Source organism: Cnephaeus nilssonii, assembly GCF_951640355.1.
Source record: "Cnephaeus nilssonii genome assembly, chromosome: 12".
Lineage (NCBI taxonomy): Eukaryota > Metazoa > Chordata > Mammalia > Chiroptera > Vespertilionidae > Cnephaeus > Cnephaeus nilssonii.
Window position 1 is genome coordinate 26,504,122 of NC_137083.1, and position 17,328 is coordinate 26,521,449.

Sequence of the window (17,328 nt, forward strand, 5' to 3'; positions counted from 1 at the left end):
TTTGAAATTTAGCTCTACTGTGAGTCCAGATATTTGGGGAATCAAAGTTACTGATTAACTGACATTAAAGAAAGAATTATTTCCCAGAATGAGGCCTTAGTAACACATCAAAATTGCTGGAAGATGAAACATTTTGGAGTGAAACACAAGAAAAAGCTACATGCCTGCAATCACACCCCATCACTCAGGTTTGCTAGGATCATGGCCATCTTGAGGACATTTTTTCTGCTGCCTATGCACGCCAAGACACAACAGTTTTACTCATCAGTAGCCTATTAACCACTTACTGGTGACAGAAACCAATCTGGTGGGTGGCTTGGAGAACTGTGTAACTAACAACCTCTTTCCTCCCTTAAATTTCAATTGGAGCATAATACATATACTCTATTTTCTTGCTTCCCTGTAAATGTCACCACTCAGCTCACCTTAATCAATCTCTCCCTGTGGCTATGTCTGTCTTATGTATTCACTCCCTTTCTTTTTCTCTACCAATTATGGCCCTATCACCTTGGAAAATTTCTCTCTGAAGACCAGGGCCAGGTTCATGGGTGTGCAACCTTGACCCCTTGCTACAAGAGCTTCATGCTTAGTGTAATGCTTCATGGTCACTGTCTTGAGATTCTTCATTTTATCTTGAACTTGTGTTTTGTAAGTGAAGTCTAATGGAATAATGGAGCATGCCTTTAAGCAGAGGAGCTATGCACAATACGCATGTTTATTAGTCCTTGCTACCCCATTCACATGTAATATTTGCAATAACCCATTAGCACAGAATTCCAGTGGATTCAAGATGCATGGAAATTTAGCAAAACTCAAAGGGAGTACAAGGTAAATGGGTTAAGTCTGTGACCGACAAGTGTGGGCACTGACAGCCCCAAAAGGCTACATGTTCTTCTTGAACCGGAACTTGTTCTGCAGAAAGAAGAGTGCATCCTGTCATATTCTTTCTCCCTCATCTCACTTCCTTGTATTAGCCAGTTATGTTGAAAATGATGACATAAAAGGAAAGGAAAAGATAGGGAAGCCCATAATTCCTTTTCTTTTCAGTCCCTCCTAACTCATCAGTAAGCTGAAGGTAACGTGTTTGTTGAGCATCATGATAAAGTGCATATCAGGATGTGGAATAAAGACAGTCAAGTTCATTTTGTCCAGTGTTTCTACAAAATACATATTCACGTATGAGCCATGAGATACAAATTGTGTGATTTGGGTGAATTCACAGATGAGTTAAATGCTCTATGTTTACATTTAAAACTAAGTCATTTATTTTTCTTTACTTAGAAGGACTTAAAAAACAAAACACCATGACAAGTTGGTGGGAGGGGCAGGGTATAGATTGTGACAAAAAACAAACAAACAAACCTTTGTTTTTTAGTGCCTTTAACTGAGCTTTCCTCCTGCTTTGGAATGAGAGATACTGAGTTTTCATTTTGCACTGGGTCCCACAATCATGTAGTTGGTTCTGCTGAAGACTTTTCAGTTGGAACTGTGTGCCTCACTTTTACCAATTAAGGCTAAGAAGCATTACATCAGTGCTATAATATTCCTGAATTATGGAAAGGGAAGATCAAATTGGTGGCTCTTTAAAAACTACTGGAAAAAGATTTTTGAGTTCTCAAGAACTTTTAAGCAAAAGCAATTCTCTAACAAGAATAGTCAAAATATTTTTTTAAAGTTTGCTTCTTCTTTATTGATATTGCATTATTTTAGGATTAAAAATTATTTTCCCTACTGCTTTCCCACAAAAATATATAGCATTTCACCTGTACTATAGGTTACATAGACTTTGGCCAATAGAGGAACCACCATAACCCTGTGTTTTCTGGCTGGGTTGGGAACCTTACTACCATTTTATTCTCCAGCATAAATGTGTTCTAAGTACAAAAATAACTGACTTACAGATTAACTTTTGTTTCATAGCCTATTTGTGAGTCAAGACCTGATTTTAGTTTGCATTTTCTTACAGTTTAAATATGATGCTTGATACACTGAATTAGCTTCATGACTAGAAAATTTGTTAATGTTTATTTAGCCAGTTTTGAGAGCTTTGTGTGCTATTTTCCCTTGGATTAGCCATGAAATTTGGTCAGGAAGAAGCAGGACAAATGGTCAGCAAACAAACAAATGGGAAAAAGAAAGTTTAATATTTTGTACCAAGATTCAGATAATGCCTGCTCATATTCTTGCTTCTGTAATTACTACAAGAAATATTTAAGTCATGTTTAGTCATTAATTTCCTAAAGTTGAGGTATTTTCTGTGAAATTTTCCTATGAGAATAAAGAAAATGTTCTAAATGCTATTAATCTCTAAGAATTTTATTGGTCTTCTTCTATCAGCAAGAAGAGTTAGGAATTTTCACTTTAAAGGGCAAAGAAAAATAGAAAAGAATTCCCTCTAGTCTCTATGTCTACTCTGACCATCTATATATATAAAAGGCTAATATGCAAAGTGTCTCCTCAGGAGGTTGACTGGGAGACCGGGAGTTTGATTGCTCACTATGACATGTGCTGTCCACCAGGAGGTGGTACGAAACATGACAGGCGACCAGCAGTGGCAGCAGGGCACTGTGGGAGCAAGGGAAGGAGGAGGTGGGGAGGTGGGGAGGTGGGGAGGCGGGTGGCGAGAGAAGGAGGAGGAGGGGAACCTGATCGGCCCTGATCGATGGTCAGGCCTAGGGACCCTACCCTTGCACAAATTTCGTGCACCGGGCCTCTAGTGTTTAATAATTACTCTTCTGTATATTAAATTCACCAAATCTGCCTCATCTTTTGAATTCACAGTCTTCTCATATAAGTGCATCCTAATTTGAGACTGACTAGCAACAGTAGCAATAAACAACTATTTGAATTTTTAGCTCCCAAGCTCAATATAAACCAGCTTTGCCTGTCTTGAGTTATATTCTTGATAGACTTTTTTTTTTTTTCTTTAACTGTATTTTATACTTATATCTCCCTACCAGGTAAAGAGGATGAGTACACATGTAATTTAAATAGCCTGTTTTGGTAAATTTAACATTCGACTTTAAAAAATTATATTTATATGAAAAGAGCCTTCTTTAAATAAGATGATTTTTCTGACATGTTTTGATTATAGAACATGTGTACTTTTTGCAAAAGACGAGCCTGTCACAGATTGTAAATTAAAAAAAAAAAAGCTTTGCCATCATTTCTCTTATTTGCTTCATGATTAGAAAATTTGTTAATGTTTTGAGAACTTTGTGTGCTATTTTCCCTTGGATTAGCCATGAAATTTGGTTAGGGTTAGGGTTAGGTGTTTACTTGCAAAAATTGTGTCTGATGCAATCTTCATTTAGTTCCATTGTTTTTAGAGAAAATGGTTTGTTTTATTTTTTTATGAAGACTGTTTTCTCTCAAAACGCTATTGGATTAAGCTTATTTCCCAGGTTAATAGCTCTTATTAAAAACTGTTTTTTTGTGTGGATTTTACAAAAACAACCTGAAGGCAGAGATTTACCTGCCGCTGCTTTAGTCAATGCTCATATTGGGAAACTATGAGGGAAATGATCAGAGCCTGCATTTCCAGAAACCTCTAGCATGGAGATTATTCCACTGTCATATAGCAGCAAAAACAAACAAACAAACAAAAAATCAATAGGTGTTTGTGTTTTTTTTTAAGCATGTACTGTATTTCAGGTTAACACACACACACTCACACGTTATTTCCTTAATCCTCGTGAAAATCCTGAGATAAAATGAAATTTAGGACGAGCCTCGTTTTCAGGACCATCCCTACCCACCAACAAGCTTTTAAACTCTTACTTCAATTGGATTTCCGTATCCTCTGCGTCAATTAAAAGAGTTTAGGGGTCCTGAGGTCCCTGAACAACGAATACCAAGGTTCTTTCCAGGAAGGCAGGCAGCCTGGAACTTGACTGGGCAACAGGCACAAATCGCTAACCCTCTTCCTTCCCTTCCGTGGTCTCAGATGTCTCACTTGGGTGATCAGAAACTTGGGGAAAGTTTCTTCGCCTTTCCCTGAGCTGATTTTGGAGGTGAGAGGAAGAGAGAGGCAGAATCAGAAAAGTAAGTCAACCGTCCTTCCCTGGGTTAAACTCGGGGCTGACAACCGAGAGCAGTGAGTCCAGCAGCGAAGATCCAAGTACTTCCTGTCATTACAGAAATGCTCACCCTTCTTCTGGAAGCCTGGGGCCGGGTTCACACCACGCCCCGCCCTACGCCCTGCATCTGGGAGGAACTACATTTCCCAGAATGCCCTTCAAGCCGCCTCGCCCGGCGCCGAAGAGCGCTTGATGACGCCATCAAGCCGCGCGATGTTTAGACTCCACTGATGTCGTGGCGCTACCGGGGAAGAAGTTGGTGATTTGCCGGGCCCGGGTCCTGAAGACGAGGTCCGGTGACCCCTGGCCCCTTCCTGCCTCCCCTCCGCCTGCCGTTCCCCTCTGCCTTCTGCCGGGATGAGGCGCGCAGGCCTGGGTAAGGAGAGGACTGGGGTCCGAAGTTCGGGGGTCCTGGAGCCGGCCGTGCTGGGCGCGGGGGCGCGGGAGGAAGTGGGACCCGTCCTAGGTCCCTGGAACCTGGGCCAGGAAGCAGGGTGTCTGGGGGGGGTCTTTGGAGGCGGTGCCAAGAGGAAACAGGTCCTTTGTCTCCGGTCCTAGGGGTTTCCTTAAGTTCGGGTCAGCCCCAAGTTTGAATGGTAGGTTTAGAGAGAGGAGTGGAGGACTTGGGGGGTGGAGTGGGCGCAGGTGCCAGCTCAGCAGTGAAGTCCTTTAGAGTTAGTGACCGACAGCATCGTGATGCAAAGTGCTTACTCCCCAAAGGCTGGCTTCGCTTTCTCCTTCCCTGCTGGCCCTGGATGTTAAGTCTCTTCAGAAGCCAAGTTTGATAGGGTGTTGCATGCGAAGCACGCTAAGAATAAGAATAATGTTAGTCTGGTAACAGTGAGTTACAAAGGTAAATGCTACGTGTCATTACTGTTAAAGTCCGAGACTGACTTCGGGGTCAGAGGCCATTTTACCCAGAACATTTCTTATCTGAGCCTTTTTCCACTGTTAAGGCAGTAAAATGTGGCCGTGCTTGGGCATTTGTTCTTGACCTTTTGGTTTTAGGAAGCCTGTTTACCAGCCAGAAGGAATAAGTGAGGCACAAGGACTCTTAAGGGGCCAATATAATGCACAGCTGTTAAAACAGCATTTCCTGGTTCTGAAGTTCTCTATTAAGAGACAATTTTAAAAAGAAAAAAAATGCTACTAAATCATTGTACAGTAACCTGAGGGAAAAAATGTATGAAATATTGGGGAAAAAAAGTTATATTTTCCAATTGTTATAAGATGGAAAAAGAAAAGAAAACTTCTCAAAAGTGTCAGGTATTTGAAGTTAGTGAAAGTTGACAGTAACTCTAGACTTGTACATTGCTTAATAAATTGTCGTATGAGAAACCACTTTGGAAAAATATAGTTTTTATGAATATTTACATCATAGAAAGAAAGTTGACCAGCTAAATCGTAGAGAAAAAAAATAACTAGTTTTGAGGATGCTTAGTTTTATATGCCTAAATGTTTTTCCTTTGTATCATTACTGATAACAACGAACATTTATTGTGTACTTGAGAGCACCGAATCCTAACCACTAGACCACCAGGGAGATTTATTGTGTACTTAAATAAGCTCTAGGTATACAGTTGTTTGTTGCCCTGTTTATCCTCCCCAGAGCTTCCAATCTAGTTGGGGAGTGGGAACACGTTCAAAGATAAATTCTAGTACAAGGTGGTCGTGAGACATCCAAATGCCAGATAAGTTCTACAGATAGTGAATGTTTAGGCAGGTCAGAGAGAGAGAGAGAGAGTGCTGTGTACTTTGTGGAGACATAGGAACTTGACCTAGAGCTTGAAGGTACAGGGTGGGAGAGGTAAGTTCCAGCTGGAAGGATGACACCACCCCCAAAAAAAGAATTGTAGGACTGGAACTATGAATGATGCGTTGAAGGGATTATGGTCAAGCCAGTTTGATTGAAGTAGGAGACATGGAACCAGAACTACCAGCTTGTGGAGATCTTTGAGTGCCAGGTCAAGGAGTTTGGATCTTATCAATAGGCCTATTAACTCTTTGAATATTTTGTTCAGCCGTGTGCTGTGATAAGTTGCAAGAAAAGGACTTGACAGGTGGTGATTCTCAGCCCTGAATATACATTAGAATCACCTAATCACCTGGAGAGCTTTCAAGGCATTGCTACCTGGACACCCCCCCCTCCCCCCAACTGAGACTAATTAAATTAGAATCTCTAGGATAGAGCCTTTTTTCTTTCAAGCTCCCTTGTAGTTGAGAGGAAAGATGATAACTTAGGTGTCTGTCCATTGCTATCATTTACATTGGTATGGGAGGCGGGCTTTTTTTTTTTTTTTTTTTTTTTTTTAAGTATCAATGTGTATTGACTTGGGATTTTAAACTTGGATAAAGAAAGAGTGAACCTGATAGATAGTCACATGGAGAAGCTGCCACACTTCACATGAATCTCTTTAAGTGATTTGGCTCAGCTACTGATGGAAACTACCCAGAAAAAGTAGCATTTGTCTAAATGGACAAAGGCTGGTGATGGATGGCTGGTACTCACTAGATTTCCTACAGCTTTGATAGCAGTGATCCACACAAAAGGAAGTGGCTAACTTTGGAATAGCAACTCCTAGAATTTTATTTAACATTTTTAGTTTTTATAGTGGGGGGTCGGGGTGATAATATGTGGAAAGTTTGAAATTCTTTAACAGAAGAAATGTGTATTGAAAGATTGCTGGGTGATGAGAATTTTGCTTTCAATAAATGGAATGATATAGAAGTACTATAAAATTACAATTAAGGTAAACAAAGAAAATAAAGCAAAAAACCATTAATTTAGAAATGAATTCCTTGGTAAAGTTGTCAAGTGATTAAATTCAAGCAGTCATTAATTACTTATTGGGCAAATGTTCTACATTTAGAACCTTAGTCATAAGAAGACATAAACCTTTTCTTTAAGGATTTTGGTCCTCATTAAAGTAGAGTTTGTACAGCATATCATTAACTGATGGAATGAGACTGCATGTTTAAATGACTGTTTTAACTGAGTGGGGGAAATACTATGCATAGTCACTTGGGTTCTTCACTTTTATAATAGCACATTCAGAGAGCTTTATGGATAATATGTCAGCATTTGAGGGAATATTTGGGGAATGCAACTCTCCTCTGGAATATACTTGTCTGACATTTTGTTGTGTTTTTGTGTGTGTGTGGTGGTAGAGATTGTGTAAGTGTCTGCTGCATATAAAGTACTCATTACAGGGGATATAGAATTATGAGATACTGTTTCTGCCCTCCAAGAAGCTTATGATTCTACTAGTGTCTGGGTGCACAGATTCATGCACGTTGAAAGGAAATTAATTAGAATATTTTAATATTGCTATTCGCCCTTTCTCTGTAAGTGTCAACCAAATTCACGATCAACAATGACAGATCAAAACACACACGTGCAATTGGTGCCAGCGAGAGCTTTGTATGTATCACGCATGCGCAAGTCAACTTAGCCTTTTATACTAGAAATTCGTGCACAAGGGATGTCCGACTGCCCGTTTAGTCCCGATCCTATTGGGCCTAAACGGGCAGTCGGACATCCCTCTCACAATCCAGGACTGCTGGCTCCCAACTGCTCGCCTGCCTGCCTTCCTGATTGCCCCTAACTGCTTCTGTCTGCCAGCCTGATCACCCCCTAACCACTCCCCTGCCAGCCTGATTGATGCCTAACTGCTCCCCTGCCAGCCTGTTTGCCCCTAACTGCCCTCCCCTGCTGGCCTCATCGCCCACAACTTCCCTCCCTTGCAGACCTGGTCCCTCTCAACTGCCCTCCCCTGCTGGCCATCTTGTAGTGGCCATCTTGTGTCCACACGGGGGCAGTCATCTTTGACCACATGGGGGCAGCCATCTTGTGTTGGAGTGATGGTCAATTTGCATATTATTCTTTTATTAGATAGGATTAGATAAGATAGAGGCCTGGTGCAGGGGTGGGGGCCAGCTAGTTTGCCCTGAGGTGTATCCCGGATCAGGGTGGGGGTTCCTTGGGGTATTTGGCGGCCTGGGTGAGGGGCCTGTGGTGGTTTGCAGGCTGGCCACGTCCCCCGGCGACCCAAGCAGAGGCCCTGGTATCTGGGATTTATTTATCTTCTATAATTGAAACTTTATAGCCTTGAGCAGAGCCAAGCCTCCTGCTCACTCTGTGGCTGCAGCCATTTTTGTTGGGATTTATTTATCTTCTATAATTGAAACTTTGTAACCTTAAGTGGAGGCCAAGGCAGGCCAGGGCTGCCAAAGCTTGGCTTCCTCCATTGCCGGGGCAACTCAAACCTCCTGCTCTCTCCAGCTCCGTGGCTGCTGCCATTTTTGTTGGGATTTATTTATCTTCTATAATTGAAACTTTGTAGCCTTAAGTGGAGGCCAAGGTAGGCCAGGGCAGGCAGAAAGCTTGGCTTCCTCCATTGCTGGGGAAACCCAAGCCTCCTGCTCTCTCAGTGGCCGCAGCCATCTTGGTTGGGTTAATTTGTATACTCGCTCCTGATTGGCTGGTGGGCATGGCTTGTGGGTGTAGCGGAGGTACAGTCAATTTGCATATTACTCTTTGATTAGCTAGGATAGATAAACTTGCTTAATTAGACCTGCTTTCTGATCTAGCTAAACTTTTTCCAGCCCAGTGAAGCACCCCAACTTCTCTTTCAGGTAATTGTCAGTAACACAGCAGTAAATATCAACACGAAGCAGATTATTATTGTAGATCATGCAGGGAGAACAAAGGGTAAAGTATTTAACTGCAGTAGTGTTTAACTATATTCTGCGCAGTGAGAAAACCTGAAGTCATTTTCAAGGTCCACCATTTCTTCTTTTTAGTCAGGTCAAGTTTCTAAACTTTCTAAAACTCCGTTTTACAGCTAATGAAAATAGGATTCTACCAAGTCTCCTATCTACCCACTCCAGGACTTCTGTGAGGATCAAATGAGATGAGGCATGTGAAAACACTTCAGAAACATTTGGCTAAAGTGTAAAATGTTTGCACTTGGCTATAAAGCAAGTGGTGTTCCTGGGCTGAAGAAAATCCATGGATGCTAGTCACTAGGGAGCGGAAGCTGGGTGTTGCTACATGACGTCATTAACCCAGTGCCCACAGCGACCATTTCCGGGCTGGGCTGGGCTGTGGGCCGCAATTTGCACCATGGAGTCTTGGCAGCATTGGCTGCGATTTGGTGGGCTGTTGCTCCGGGGTGGTGGGGGGGCCTGTTTCCCACTTGGGGGAAGCCGAGTGTTGCTTTGTCAGTGCCAGGTCCGCGGTGCCATTTCTTTGTAAATGGCCAGTGTGCATCACGGCAGCTCCTGCGTTGAGCATCTGCCCCCTGGTTGTCAGTGCGCATCATAGTGACTGGTCGGACGGTCGGAGGGACACTTAGCATATTAGCCTTTTATATATATGGATTCTTGACAAAGCCAGGCACATTCAAAGCTGAATAACAGTGACTTCAGATTCTGTTCATTAATTCATTTACAAGTTGTATTGAGTGTGCTTTCCTATGTGTATGCATGTGTTTGTGGGGGATATATATCCAGGAATGAAATAAATTTAGTTTCTGCCCTTGGAGTGTGCTCTAGTATGCTATATTAGTGTTTTGTGCAGTCAGAGCTATAAGAATTCAGAGTGAGAGAGTTTTGCTTTTTAGAGAAAATGAGATTTGTGCTGTGCCTTGAAAGAACTTTCTACGCACGCCTCAAACATCTTTCAGCTACCAGCACTGACCACTACTTCCTGTTCTTCCATCTACTCTGAGTTTACTAGTCATCTGGTTTCTATAGCATCCCATTCCCCCAAATTCTCAGGCCTCTATTGAAATTACTTCAATTCTTGTCATATGTAGACCTAATAATTCATATCTTTAACCATTATTTTGGCAAGCAATCTCAACCTCTTGGTGTTCTGTCCTGCAGCCCAACACTATAAACCTCCAACTCCTGAGCAGCCCAACTATCCAACTTCTCATGGGCTAACTCAGGCTGATGAGCTCTTTTTTTTCACACATCCCAGAGGATTGAAACGGCTACTATACATTGCCTCAGCCAGGCTTGTTTTATTCCCCTAGTAGCCCTGTGTATTCTCAGTCATTTTCCTCCCTTCTCTGTACTGTTTTTCCTAACTGATCGTCATTCTTCAGAGATGGCCTTTTTTTTTTTTTTAACTAAGAAAATTGATGGTATTATTTTTTTAATGTGGTTAAATAACACCCTAAACCAGTGGTCGCCAAGCTTTCGGACCTCACGGACCACCAGTGGTCCACAGAGCACTGGTTGGCGACCTCTGCTAAACTATCTTTTCCTCTCTCATTGTATTCACTGCCCAAGGCTCACTCCGCCTGTTTGATTGCCTGATGAATATCAAGTACTGTATTAGGCAGTGGTAGGGATTGCATTCCTGTATCTCACTGCTATTTCCTAGAACCGTGGTCGGCAAACTGCGGCTCGCGAGCCACATGTGGCTCTTTGGCCCCTTGAGTGTGGCTCTTCCACAAAATACCACGGCCTGGGCAAGTTTTATTTTGAAGAAGTGGCATTAGAAGAAGTTTAAGTTTAAAAAATTTGGCTCTCAAAAGAAATTTCAATCGTTGTACTGTTGATATTTGGCTCTGTTGACTAATGAGTTTGCCGGCCACTGATCTAGAAGATGAGCTCCAAAAAGTAGCACCAGAAAGAACAACGGACCTGACACATCATAGTTTCTCAAATATTTGTTGAAGAATGAATGATCACCTCTCTCAACTCAGCTATATTCTCTATAAGTTATTCCAGCTCTCTTCTGTTTAAGAGAGAGAGATGCCAATAAAGGACCCTCCCTCTGCCATGAGCTCCCTCCTGCTATTGTATCCTTTTTCTCCCTTGCTCTTCAGAGCCAGGCTTCTTCCATGGGGAGTTGATGTTACTACTTTTAGACCTTTTTAAAAATGTATAGTTCTATGGGACAGGAAATGTGTCCTGAATATCCTTGTATGTATATCGGTACTTCTTTGAGTGTGTTGTGGGCAATCAATACGCAGTCAATAAATATGTATTGAAATGAATTGAATATTATTTGCTTAAGAGAGGACATTGAAGGAATTGTTCTATTTTGTTATTTTAAAAACTCATGTGAAATGTGACTATTATTGACATACGTGGTCTGCAACGCCCTCCAGGGGTCTTTTTCGGTTCTTTTCTATCAAAGTTTTAAAAGTGGCTCATTTTTGCTACAACTAGACTTGTGACTGATCCTTGCAGGTGAAGGTGGACCTGCTGGCAACTATGGGAACTATGGCTATGCTAATAGTGGATATAGTGCCTGTGAAGAAGAAAATGACAGACTCACTGAAAGTCTGAGACACAAAGTAACTGCTATAAAATCTGTAAGTATATAATATATTAAGTACCTTTAAATTTGTATATTTATGCGCATATATGTTATGTTTTTATTGGCATCATACTAAGGAATTCAGTTACCCAAATAGTGTGGTTCAGTGAGGTATGCTCAAAGTTTAGACATGATTTGAGTAGGTTTAAAATTGTGGCTAATGAAAACATATGGTACATTTGTTTATCCTTTTAAAACTTCAGCTGTTTTTTTGTGGTTAAATCTAAAATACTGTGTGATGTCTGTAGTAATGTCTCTGAGCAGTCCATCCTCCACACCCACGCAGCTCTGACCTAGTCTCCTAAGCTACAAATCTTAGCCTTCATGTTTCTACCTTTTACTTCACAGCAATCACCAAGTCTTATGCGTCTTTCTTTCTAAGGTTTCTTTCTATTTCTGCTTTTCCATTTCTAATACTATCCCCTGGTTCTTTTGGGAAAGCCTTTAACCTATCTTTTTCTAATTTTTTTTTTTTACATGTTTTGGTCTGAGCTACATACTCTCACCAGTCATCTTAGTGTGTTTTTAAAATTGTGTCCTGTACTCTCAGAAGACTTCACTGTCCTCCCATGATGTAAGAAAGTTCACACTAGGTTGATCAGATAGGTTCTTTAAAGATTGTCCATAACTTCTCAGACCTTACCGCCTGCGTTTTCAGAACGTGTATGTACTTTCTGCCCGACACTGACGTTCCCCACTCCCGTATCTTTCATCGTGCTCTCCCTTTGCCGTAGGTGTGCTCTCCCTCCTTACAGTGGCCGAGCTTTAAAGGCTCCACTTCATTGCGCCCCTTCCGTCCTCCACACTTTACCTGATTATGACGTCACAAGTAACATTTTTCTTTATGAAAATACGACCATTTATACCATTTCTGTCACCCTTATTGTATGGTGATCTGCATTGGAATTATTTGTATGTAAAAGAAATTTACTAAATGTAGGGTTTTCTGTTGTACTTATTTTTATATTCTACACAGCACCTAGTATAATTCCTCATCAGTTGTATTGAATTAAATGTATTAAATAAAGGAATGAAAAAGATGGTTTTAAAAGTGTGTGTGATATATTCTGCATTACAATAAACATGCTGTACACTAACAGAGCATTAAGTAGAAGCTCATATTGCCAAAACTTAATTGGTATTTCACTAGTCTTGGAAAATAGAATTGTATTCAGCCTGGAGACTATTACATTCTGAAATGAGTATTGTTTTCAAAGTCATACTAAATCAAAAGGAGTTGATCTGTGAATTAAGCAATATTGTATAATGTTAATACTTGAGCAAATACAACATTGAGAGGGAATTAAGAATTAGATGCTTTAAAAAACAAGAACAATGTTGAATATTTAGGCTCCTTGTTAGAAGAAAGCTTTTGAGCTTTATATATAGTTTCTTTATTATCTCCTATTCTGATCTGTAGAATTCTGGTATGGTTTTGTGTCAGAAATACTCCCGTACTGTGTTCACATAAAATAAGCTGAGAACAATATTTGCAATGGTTTGCCAAGGATTTTTAGTAGTTGTGATTATATTTATTCAAATATCTTGGAAATGAAGGCTTTGATGAATTTGTCATATAATGTATTAAACAGGTTTTGGTTTGAATAGCAGCCATAAACACGCAGATTTCTTTTGGCTCAGCCTCTTTTCTGCATAGCTTTAGAATGTGGATGACAACTTGTAATTTTTTTTCAATTTGTTATACTTAAAAAGAAATACCTTTAGAATCTAAAGAAATAATCAATTTAGGCATGTATTCAAAGTAATGTCAATTTCAGTAGGAAAATATTAAATATTTGTATCTGAATTTGAATTGATAATACAGGTAGTTATGTACATCTTTAAAAACATAAAGAAGGAAATATACAGATAAATGCTGTTGTATGAATAATTATAAAGAAAGAAAAAGCATGCAAAGATATGTGAATCAGAAGTATGTACCAAAATTCAAAGCTGGAATTGAATATTAAATGAAATCCAAATGAAGAGCAGGGGAGCAATGTCCTTATTGAGAAGGAGTAAAAGTTCTAAATTTATTTTCCATTTAATATCAGTGAAAATGTATCAGAAGAAGAGTGTATATTTTCTGTTTCTGGAACAGTTGTTTCTGAGAAAATGTATATTTAAAATGGCATTATATTTGCTTTATAACACTTAAATACTTTTATCTGAGTAGTAATGTATATGCTTTCTTTATAGCTTTCCATTGAGATAGGCCATGAAGTTAAAACTCAAAATAAATTATTAGCTGAAATGGTAAGTAAGATTTTAACTTTAAGACTGAGCTCTAATATTCTTAAAGTTAGTATGTTAATCAGGAATAATATCATTTTAACTTTTATCCATTTTGGAATAGATCTAGGGATCGTATGTCCTGGATTTTAATCCATTTATATCTAATTGGTTTTGAATAACTACAGAGTTTGTCTTTGCCATATTCTTACATTTTTCATGTTGCCTAACACACATAAGTATGAGGAAAAAGTAGAAACTAAGTATCTTTAAATCCTGTGTTTAGAAAGACTGTTGAAGACTCAGGATAAATGACTATTTAGATTGTTCTTAGAGATCTCAATGCATGTAGACTTCCAAGTAATCTAAAAGCACTTTACATCCAATCAGCCGAATGTCTTGTACTGAATGTAAACCTGTTTCTTTTGCTTGATGTCCTAAGGATCACTTCTGAACAAATCAATAGGATTTGAACATAGTAACATCTAGAACCTTTTATCTCTAAAATCTCAGCAATATATACCTTTTCTTCTTCAAGCCACTTTCCATTCTTAAATATTTATTTTGGATGTCAAGCTCCAGACCTTTCCCAGTTTCTCCACATGCTTTTAAAACTGTACTATCCAAAATGAATAGGGCATTGAAAGCAGTGTTCCTATGAAGGTTGTGCATTAGAATTGTGGGGTGCTTTCTGAAAATATCAATGCCTGGTCCTCACTCTAAATATACTGATAAAGAATTTCAGGGGAAGGGATTTAGGTCTATGCATTTTGTAAAAAGCATCCCAAAAGACTCTAATACATAGCCCTGCTGAAGAATTATCCTATCTAATAAAAGGGTAATATGCAAATTAACCATCACTCCATCACAAAGACAAAAATGGCAGTGCCTAGTCCTCTCAGCCCCGCTGGAGTCCCCCAGTCCAGGCGGGGGGCGCCACTGAGAGTGGGGAGTGTGAGTGGCCTGGTGGAATGCTTGCTTCATCGCAGCGCCCAGCTCGGGCCAGCCCCCCGGAGCCGGAGCAGACACAGACAGGGACAGGGACAGGGGGGCTGGCCCACAACCTCTGTGGCTCAGCGCAGGCCCCGAGAGGAGACGGCAGGCCCGCCTCCTGCGGAAGGAGCATGGCTCCCAGCAGCGCGCTGTGGTTCCCGCCGGCTCCCGCATAAGTGGCGGCAGCCTACTGCGATGGGCTACTAGTAGATGTGTAAAGTGCTTGAGCTACATAGCCAGAGCTGTATAAAAGCTATCATAATGCCAGGACCTTTACATCTCAGCATATTGAGTTCCTATGAAAGTGCAATATTTCTAATCCATACCTAGGCCTCATCATAAGGCCTTTTCCAGCGATGTTTTAATATGGTAATTTTCCCCATCCATATTTGTAGTTTTTACTGTGTTTTACCACTTCTATATGATATTCTCTTAACTTTTACTCTACTGTACTTCCTATTTGAATTAAAGGATCTTAAAAGTAAAGCTACATTTAACTGCTGACCAACCATATTACATTTTGGATGAATTGCTATACTGGGAAGCAGACCCATTTGTTCTTGGAGAATATACCCCAACAAAAAGTGGTAAAAAAACCAAAACGCTTTTCTGGCAGCTGTGAAGCTGGGGAGATCCCAGCCAGGCCCAGGACATCAGCTCTCACTGTCCTCCCAGCCCTTCGACCCTCCCCTGAAGGCCCTCAATAAAATGGTTTGATCTCCACCCACCCCAAAAAAGTGTGTGTGGGGGGAAACCTGTGTGATAGTAGACAAACTATGTTTATTGTTAATGTTGTTTAATCCACAGAATTGGAGTAAGACCTAAATAGTTTAGGATTGTGAAGTATTCTGTGGCTGAAAGAAATGTTTATTGGATAATAAAAGAGCTTTTTATTCATTGAGAGAATTACTCAGTTTTGCATGGAATAATAGGGCTGATTATCCAAGTTATAAACAGGTTTCTGAATTGATTAAACACTAAAAATGTCATTAAGAATGTGTTCTAATAACAGTATATCCAATTACTTAAGTCTGCATATGTAGAGTATTAGAATGTAAGCATTATATTCTGTTTTTCTTTTTCTCCTCATAGGATTCACAATTTGATTCTACAACTGGATTTCTAGGTAGAACTATGGAAAAACTGAAGATTTTATCCAGAGGGAGCCAAACAAAGCTGATGTGCTATATGATGCTATTTTCATTGTTTGTCTTTTTTGTCATTTATTGGATTATTAAACTGAGGTGATGCAAGTAAGTGTGAATTTGGAATTTGTTCCAACTTAAGTGGCTTGGGGTACCACTTTGGTATAAAATCAGCATCAAAACATTCCTCATTTTCAAATATGGCTTTTTCCATTGACAGTTACAGAATTTTACCTGTTTTATAAATCACATTACATAATACAGTGCTCTTTGAATACTGTTTAATGACTCATTTTGCCCCTATTTTCAGGGGTATTGAGATAGCCAAAAGTCAGTCCAGCCCTAACCCTTGTTTTTCTATTGTTTGCTGTCAGATTAAATAGCAGTATAGTGTTCTGTTATTATAAACGTAGGTTTATGTTCCATGTAAAGAAACTTAGTGGGAGAATAGAATGGAGAGCCTGATGCTGAGCTCTTGCAGTGGTGAACAGGTTTGTGGTGGAATGATAAACGTATTTTCCTGAATGACATCAACCCTAATGATGTACTCCCCTTTCCTCCTTGATTTGGTTAAATTGTAGGCAGATTTCTTTTTACCTACGATGTTTTTCTAATAATTTTTGATTATATGACTCCTCTTTCCCCTTTGCCCAAGGACCTCATTCTTTAATAAATCTTATTATTTTGGCATATTTCTAGTAGGTGTAAAACAAATGTGAACCAGTATAATTGTTATTTTATATTAACTTTATACATACCATTGACTTGGCTTAAAATAGCTTTATGATTTTAGCTACTTAGGCCATTTGGTTATCATTTGTGACAGAATAATGTGAAGCTAAAGTAATTGCTAAGCTCTGACTGGAAATAACATGTTCAAGAAAATTAATTGTCTCTGCATTATTATGTGCTCAAAATAGATAATTGAAAGTACTCAGCATTGAACTTAGGGGTAAGAGTATTGTTGTTTTAAACCAGTATGTTTGTTTATAGAAAGCAAAACAAAGGTAGAATGTTGAGTAGAAAGAAATATTAAAATGTTCTTAAATACATTGTATTGCTATTTTGGAATTTACTCATTTATGAACTCTAAAAATAAATTTTTAATGAAATAAGTTGAACTTTGTTGTTTCCTTATTCAAGTCCCTTACATTTTTACATAGAACCTGAGAAATGGTCCTGAAAACTCAGGTTCCAAGCAAAATCAAGAAAAGCTAACATATTTGTATTATTTCGGAACTTTAAACAAATGAGATAAATCATGACTGCAGTTTCAAAAATATCTAATTTTCAAATATTTCTATTTATAAATCTATTATCATTGCAGTACTTTTTCTCTAAATACCTATGTTCTGGTTGGATTTGTTGTCATTTGGGCCTCTGCTTGACAGTTAAAACACAAGAGCTGAGAGGGGTTAAGTAACAGCCTGACAAACCTGAGGTGTGATGTGACACACTGGTTTGAGTTAGGTGACCTGGGTTCAAATATCCATTCCTTCACTTGCTCAGTGTTTGGAGACCTGTTTCTTCATTAAATCAC

At 39.6% G+C, this 17,328-nt stretch overlaps 1 protein-coding gene across 1 annotated transcript; it reads left to right on the top strand.

Moving 5' to 3' along the window:
- The first annotated feature begins 4,296 nt into the window (after positions 1 to 4,296).
- Positions 4,297 to 16,909, top strand: BET1 (Bet1 golgi vesicular membrane trafficking protein). The gene is made up of 4 exons (XM_079785831.1): positions 4,297 to 4,455; positions 11,289 to 11,413; positions 13,618 to 13,674; positions 15,736 to 16,909. The coding sequence occupies exons 1-4, from the start codon at positions 4,437 to 4,439 to the stop codon at positions 15,889 to 15,891; spliced, it is 357 nt and encodes a 118-aa protein (XP_079641957.1). The 5' UTR covers positions 4,297 to 4,436; the 3' UTR covers positions 15,892 to 16,909.
- Positions 16,910 to 17,328: the final 419 nt, after the last annotated feature.

Coding starts and splice junctions, on each gene's coding strand:
- BET1 (XM_079785831.1), top strand. Junction 11,414..13,617: donor AAGTAACTGCTATAAAATCT/GTAAGTATATAA, acceptor CTTTCTTTATAG/CTTTCCATTGAGATAGGCCA. Junction 13,675..15,735: donor ATAAATTATTAGCTGAAATG/GTAAGTAAGATT, acceptor TTCTCCTCATAG/GATTCACAATTTGATTCTAC.